This window comes from Gadus morhua, chromosome 12 (genome assembly GCF_902167405.1).
Source record: "Gadus morhua chromosome 12, gadMor3.0, whole genome shotgun sequence".
In the NCBI taxonomy this organism is placed as follows: Eukaryota; Metazoa; Chordata; class Actinopteri; order Gadiformes; family Gadidae; genus Gadus; species Gadus morhua.
Window position 1 is genome coordinate 18,169,227 of NC_044059.1, and position 7,323 is coordinate 18,176,549.

Consider the following 7,323-nt stretch of genomic DNA (forward strand, 5'->3'; position numbering starts at 1 on the left):
TTAAGGTTATTGAGTTTTAGTTAAAGAAACATACTGCTATGTTGCACATAGTTGTTGTACAATGTTTTATCATTTGTGAAGTCAAGTTTGCCCTATTTGTTGTGGGCATTGTCAAGATTATCTCAGGGAGAGTGTAATCCAAACTGTTGTCTGAGACCATTTAAAAAATAAAAATAAACATGGCACTTTTCCCTTAAATTAAGTTGAAGTATTTTTCTTATTTTGCACAGACAATGTTAACATTTGGAAAGCCTTGTTGCATTCAAGAATGCATCCAGTGGGGCATCACAATAACATTAAGCATGTTGTGTTAATTCCACAACAGGAGATATGTAATGTTACCTAAATTAGGTTTGAGGAAAAATAAATAACCCAAATATCGACATCGGTATCGGCTGATATCGGAATCGAAAATTTAGAGTTGGACAATATCGCATATCGGATATCGGCAAAAAAGCCAATATCGGACATCCCTAGACGCTACATAATAATGCACCACTGCATTACCTAATGTTTTTTAATGGTTCAAAAGTGTACGCTTATTATTAAGTGTGACCAAAACTTGTAAGTATGCTGCCATCTCGTCCTTCCTTTCTGCAGGCAACAGAGAGCCTATATGGCTACACAGGGCCCCTTAGCAGAGACCACCGAGGACTTCTGGAGGATGCTCTGGGAACATAACTCCACCATTGTCGTCATGCTCACCAAACTCCGGGAGATGGGGAGGGTGGGTGACCCACACATGTACCATACACAGAAGCACCCAAAGACAAGACGGAAACAAAGTTTTGACATGTAGACATATGCAAACTGTGGAAATGCACACTAATGAGGCATTTTGAAGCGTTTGGATTTAAAGCTGAACACAAACCCACTTATGTACATATAAGGTTGTGTTATCTCAGGCTGTTACTTCAGTAGAACTCTCGCCCCTGCCAAGGGGCGAGAAGTTACTGTAATTGCTAATGCAAAAAGTGAATTCCATCCAAGCATAGCTCATTCTTGCATCTTTTAAAATGGTTAATTTGCTGTATATGGTCACTCTGAATGAACTATTCCTTTTTCGTAGGAGAAGTGCCATCAGTACTGGCCAGCTGAGCGATCAGCCCGCTACCAGTATTTTGTGGTGGACCCCATGGCAGAGTACAACATGCCTCAGTACATCCTCCGAGAGTTCAAGGTCACGGACGCCAGGGTACCTGCTGTTCCTCTCATGCATCACATGATATTCCTAAGTGGTTGAGGAATACACATTTAATGATTTGATGAAAATTATTCAATAGCATTACAATGAATGAATTGTCTACCCATTTAGGATGGCCAGTCTAGGACCATTAGACAGTTTCAGTTTACTGACTGGCCTGAGCAAGGTGTTCCAAAAACCGGAGAGGGCTTCATTGATTTTATTGGCCAGGTTCACAAAACCAAAGAACAGTTTGGACAAGATGGACCGATCACCGTACACTGCAGGTAACCATCTCATCACAGTATATTTACAATGGTACATTCATCATTTTATCAGTTTTTCTTCATCTTAAACAGAAACCCTGATAAGCAGCAGAAATCACACCAAAGGCTATACAGTTGCCCTTTTAATGTTTTCCCGGTAATCCAAAACATCAGGATAAAGTTTCCTTGATTTGATTGTTTGATTTGTTAAACTGCCATATTTTACTTTTCTAATGCCAAACCTAATCCTTACCCTAACCTATTTAAAAAATATCTGTACTAGAAAGATCCTCAAGAATAAAGCACTCTGAGACTCTTTAACATGTGAATGTTTGGTCATCAGTGCGGGTGTTGGACGGACAGGTGTTTTCATCGCTCTGAGCATTGTGCTGGAGAGGATGAGATACGAGGGAGTGGTAGACCTCTTCCAGACAGTCAAGATGCTGAGAACTCAGAGACCCGCAATGGTGCAGACAGAGGTACAGCGTGAGCTAAGACTGGGCTGTACTGGTTCCTCATCAGGCCAGGGCTCCAACTAGCTTCAATCATCTAAAATATACACATTCTGTGGGACAGGGAACATGTCATGTAAATATTAAAGTTGTTTAAACTTTTATAAAGGTCAAATGTTGTTTTCCATACTTTGTATATAATGCATAGCACTGCCACATCATAGTCATAGTAGTTTAGGAGAGAGAAAAATGCAAATTATGCATTTTATTAATTTGTTTTAGACCTCAATGAATGCTTGTCTTGGCTGCATCCATGCAATATGTTCAGAGATGTTAGAGAGAGAAGAAGAGAGAATCTGAAATACATAAGATAAAGTGTTACTCAGTTTCCCATCACAGCAAAGTCTAACGTCTTTACTTTATTGGTTTTGTTTTCAGGACCAGTACCAGTTATGTTACAGGGCAGCGCTGGAATACCTTGGAAGCTTTGATCACTATGGGCCATGATGATACAAGAACCTATTTCTGACTTTGTGGTGGACTGCTTAGAAGGGGCATGCTTGTTGCACCCCTCCCCTCCTCCACAATCTTTTAGTATGCCTCACTTTTTCATTTGGACGAGATACTTCCATTAACCACCCGAAAGATGCCCCTCAAAAAAATATTTTCTTCTGTTTTCCTTTAGATCATTGTTCCTCTGATTATATACATGGTAATATTATCGTATGTTTTAATGTTTACTTTTTTTGTAATTCATTTATACTTTTTAATTAGCACACATTATAATTTTCAGACATGCTTCAAATATGGAATATTGGGGTTTGCATAGAGCTGCTAATGATATTATTTTTCTTACCATATAACATATATATTAAATATACTATGTTGTCAAACCATGTTATTAGATGCAGCATAAAGAAAAAAAAAACACCTTTTCTGTGAAGTATAAAATATACCTCAGTTTAAACTAATACTTTTAATTCACATGAATAACATAATTTGTATCCGTAACTTCCATTAATTAATTAATAGAGTTGATGTTTTTAAATTATATAGTTTGAATCTGTACAATGAACTTTGACTCAAGTAGAATTTTGCTACATTATTAGACGATACAAATAATTAAGATAATGATGAACAAGTAGCATATTACATTGATACAATACCAACCTAAAAATTTGTATCATGGATGTCACAATGCATCCCTTAATTTACTATATATACATATGTTTTATGGAAAATGAATGGATATAATTATATTTGCATATATAATGATATCCATTATACAGCATATATAACACTTGGAGAAGATATTCTATTCCAATATTAAGTAATATCAATATTACTATGATGAAAAAGTAGAATTGGTGAATCCCTGTTGAAGACTATGTTCTGATTTAGGTCTCAGTCTGGACATCACTTGATCCGTCCAAGCATAATGCTTTTTGGTTCAGACTGCTGTTTTAGACCTGAAATAAAACTGTTATGAATCTGTTAATACATTAGGAGGATTCAAACATTCAGGTAAACCCCGTTTCTTTGTGTGATTATTCACACATTACAACAGTCGCCATGTCACTGTGGAACCGTGTTTGTATGTCTACGCTGTCATGTTTTTTTTATTTGTAAATAAAAGAGATATAACCAAAATTTGAGATGAATGAAGTTTGATATTTGGCTTCAATATAAAACTGGTCAAGTTCCTGTTCCTGTAACTGCCTGAAATGACCTATCCAACGGTTGTCCCAGGGCATTTTACGAGCGTCTTATGAGGTGTCTGCATATAACCGAAGGTTTGGGCAGGACACACCCTCCAACAGTTTCGAAAAGTGGAAGGGATAATCCCAATGGCTAGGAACTTTGATTCGATTTCTGTAAAGATAAAAAAAACCTCTGGGATAATGTCATCTCTATTGAAAAACTTTCATCTGGCACCACTTTCTGAAACTGGTGCCAGGTGCTGCTCCTAGGGTTGAACACCTGTGACATCTCTCTAATATGAAATATATATCCAAGTGCAGAGCAAATCAGGGGAGTTTGTGGAGACATCCTTCATGATGTCTTCCAATCTGTAACGCCCATTGAAATACTCGAGGCTCCGGCTCCTTTTACTGATGGTTTAATCACACCGTAGAACTACAATACAATACAGACATGAAATTAGTTTAACACACAAACAATTACCCAAGAGCATACAAATCCTTCACGGCAAACAAAAGGTAACAAAAACACAACACTAACCACTTTGCCTGCTTGTAGCCCATGGGGTTAGCTTAAATCTTTCTTGTTGCCTGCTTGAAACATAAAAGCTTAGAACGTTTATAGAACGTGACTTGTCTGCAGCTGCGACACTAGCTTCTCAAAGCTTCTCGACAAAACCAACGAACCAGAAATAACACGAATACATTTACAAGAAATAACACGAGTCCACCTTGAGGTCAAAGACCGAATTACATATAATACCCCACAGAGCAGTAAAACACTGCCTGCAGTTACACTCCCACCATCAGACAACGTATGATTCCTAACAAACTTAACATAGTGAACAGCGTCTTTCCCAAAACAAAACATTGTGTAATCAGACAATGTGGTTACATCACTTTCGCAAATGAATTTAACTTATACTCAGCTTCAAGCAACAGTACCGTTTTATGTATGGACCTTTCCAAATAAAATGGTCTAGTTGTGTATGTGCCTTTACTGTCTTGTGTTGTGTCACTAAGCAGTAGTTTGAGCTTTCTGACTTTCCCATCAACTCCTGGGAAGACTTCGGTAACCTTTGCCATCTTCCACTGATTTCTGGATGTGGCATCATCTTGTAACAGGACTATGTCATTCACTTTAGCATTTCTCCTGTCCTTGTTCCATTTACTTCTCTGTTGCAGACTCAGCAAATACTCCTTTCTCCACCTGTTCCAGAACTCATTTGACAAGAACTGAACTCTCTTCCACCACTTCTGCAGATAGAGATCTTCTCTTACGAACTCTACAGGTGGCGGTTCAATGATTGACGATTTCATTGTCAGAATATGATTTGGCGTCAACGGTTCTGGTCCTGATGGATCATTGAGATGCTCTGTGGTCAACGGTCGACTATTCACTATAGCCATTACTTCATCTAGGAAGGTTCTCAGTGAAGAACTGTCTAGTCTTCTTGCAGACTGGTCTAGGATGGCTGTAAGGACACTTCGGACCGTTCGTATCTGCCTCTCCCAGACACCACCCATGTGACTGGAAGCAGGTGGGTTCATGACAAAGCTGCATCCCAGTTCTTTGACACGTTCTTGCTCGATTTCTTTCATAAGTTCCTTGAATTCATTTCGTGCACCCACGAAATTCGTGCCTTGGTCACTTTGAAGCTGACTTACGTTGCCTCTTAAAGCAATAAAGCAAAGCAGCGCGTTGAGGAAGGCATCAGAGGTGAGGTCATCCAACATCTCGATGTGGATAGCTCTTGAGCACATGCAGGTAAATAGGACCCCATATCTCTTGAGCTCTTTCCTGCCATCCTTCACATAAAATGGTCCGAAACAGTCCATACCACTGTATGTAAAAGGAGGGGTGGCTTCCATCCTCTCTAGTGGAAGGTCGGACATTTTTGGTTCTTGAGTACACTTTCTAAGCTTCCTGCACTTAACGCATCGGAAGATAAAGGATGACACTTCACTGCTACAACCAAGAATCCAAATTCCGTTGGAGCGTAGTTCATTGATGGTCATTCCATGACCTTGATGTAGCACCTTCTTGTGGAAGTGCTTAATTAATAGGCGAGACACATGATGCCCTTTTGGAAGGATAGCTGGGTGTTTCACGTGGGGATGAAGTGCTGCATCTGTCAATCTCCCTCCCACCCTCAGGATATCGTGACTATCGATGAATGGACTTAACTTGTGCGCATTAGTTGGGTTATTCTCAGGCAGCTCTTTGCTTTGCTTCAGAGATTTTATTTCTTCACTGAACGCTTCTCCTTGAACTGCATGGATTATGAATTGTTCAGCTTCCTGTCTTTCTTCGAGTGTAGTAACTTTATCAGATCCTGTCTTTGGACCCTTTATCTCCTTTGCACACCGCTTAAGTCTTGCTATGGCTCTTACCGCTGTCCTTAAGTCTGAAAACTTCTGTAAACGATCTGACAGTGACCTTTCCTCCTGTGCTTCAGTAGTGTGAACCTGTGCTCCTTTGAGTTCTGGGTCCTCGTCATCAAGCTTTCCCACCTTAATTTCTTCTTCCTGAGGGAGTTCTCTTTGCCACAGGAAACTCGGTCCTGTAAACCAGTTGGACTCTACAAGCTCCTTTACAGTGCGCCCACGAGAGGCATGGTCAGCTGGGTTCTCCTTTGAAGCAACATAATGCCACTGACTTGGCTCTGTGCTGGATTTAATCCGCTGAACGCGGTTGGCTACAAATACGTGGAATCGCCTTACGTCATTATTAATGTAGCCAAGAACAACCTTGGAATCAGTCCAAAAGTATTCACATAGGCCTTCCAGTTCTAGTTCACGCATAAGCATATCGCTTGTTCTTGTGGCGAATACAGCAGCTGAGAGTTCCAGTCTTTTCCACACAGTCGTTAAGAGCTTGTAAACCTTGAACATAAGGCATGGCTGATTCAACACTGCTTAGAAAATCCGCAAACTCACGAAGGTCTTCGCTGTCCTTGTGGCCGATTTTATGCCATGCGTGTATGCCTTACCAATAACAAACTGATTGCCGTATCTGTCCTCAAGTTTGTCCCAGGCGGTTTTGTAAGCCGTTTCTGTTGCTACTAGGAAATGTCCTTCAATAGCTCTTTTGGCTGGGCCACCAACGTACTTGCGCAAAAAGAAGAGTTTTTCTTGAGTTGGCAGGTTCTTCCGATCAATCAGAGTACAGAATGAAAGCTTCCAATCATTATACTTGAGAGGATTTCCTACGAAGACAGCCGGTTCTGGGATTGAGATACGATTGGCTGTAATCGCTTCAGCGAGTGTTCTCACAAGATCATTGGAGGCTTCATGAGAGGTGGTGAATGTGGGTGAGTGAGTAGTGGGAACCTTGGTAAATGGGACTTGTTGAATGGTAAGAGGTTGATTGAGGATGGCTTTCTGAACCATTGGAGATTGAGGGAAACTGGCTGGTTGAGGTGTGTATTCCGATGTGAACATTGAGGGATGTGGGGGAGAGGTCTTAGTGATGTCAGCTAGGTGTGGATGGTAAGAAGGATCAGGTATGGTTTGCTGAGCAGGGCTAGCTTGGGGAGGCGGTGCTTGTTGAGCAGGATAGAAGGGGTTGCTTACAGGGTTGAGAGCGGATGGTTGGTAGAGGGAAACTGGAACCTTTAGTGAGGATGGATAGATGTCTTGACTCTGTTCAGTCAAAATGGCTGACTGGTGCGCTACCTCGTCATAATGATCTTCTGAGAAAATATTCAGCCTGGCTTGTG

At 40.6% G+C, this 7,323-nt stretch overlaps 1 protein-coding gene across 13 annotated transcripts in view; it reads left to right on the forward strand.

Annotated features, from left to right (window-relative positions):
- Positions 1 to 3,551, forward strand: part of ptprfa (protein tyrosine phosphatase receptor type Fa) — a 57,592-nt gene extending 54,041 nt beyond the window's left edge. For all 13 annotated transcript variants that reach the window (XM_030373218.1, XM_030373223.1, XM_030373219.1 and 10 more), the window contains 5 exons: positions 601 to 727; positions 1,070 to 1,195; positions 1,316 to 1,470; positions 1,793 to 1,928; positions 2,340 to 3,551. In XM_030373218.1, the coding sequence (XP_030229078.1) occupies positions 601 to 727; positions 1,070 to 1,195; positions 1,316 to 1,470; positions 1,793 to 1,928; positions 2,340 to 2,408 (613 nt within the window). In that variant the 3' untranslated portion in view covers positions 2,409 to 3,551. The remainder of the gene's footprint in view (positions 1 to 600; positions 728 to 1,069; positions 1,196 to 1,315; positions 1,471 to 1,792; positions 1,929 to 2,339) is intronic.
- The last annotated feature ends 3,772 nt before the right edge of the window (positions 3,552 to 7,323 follow it).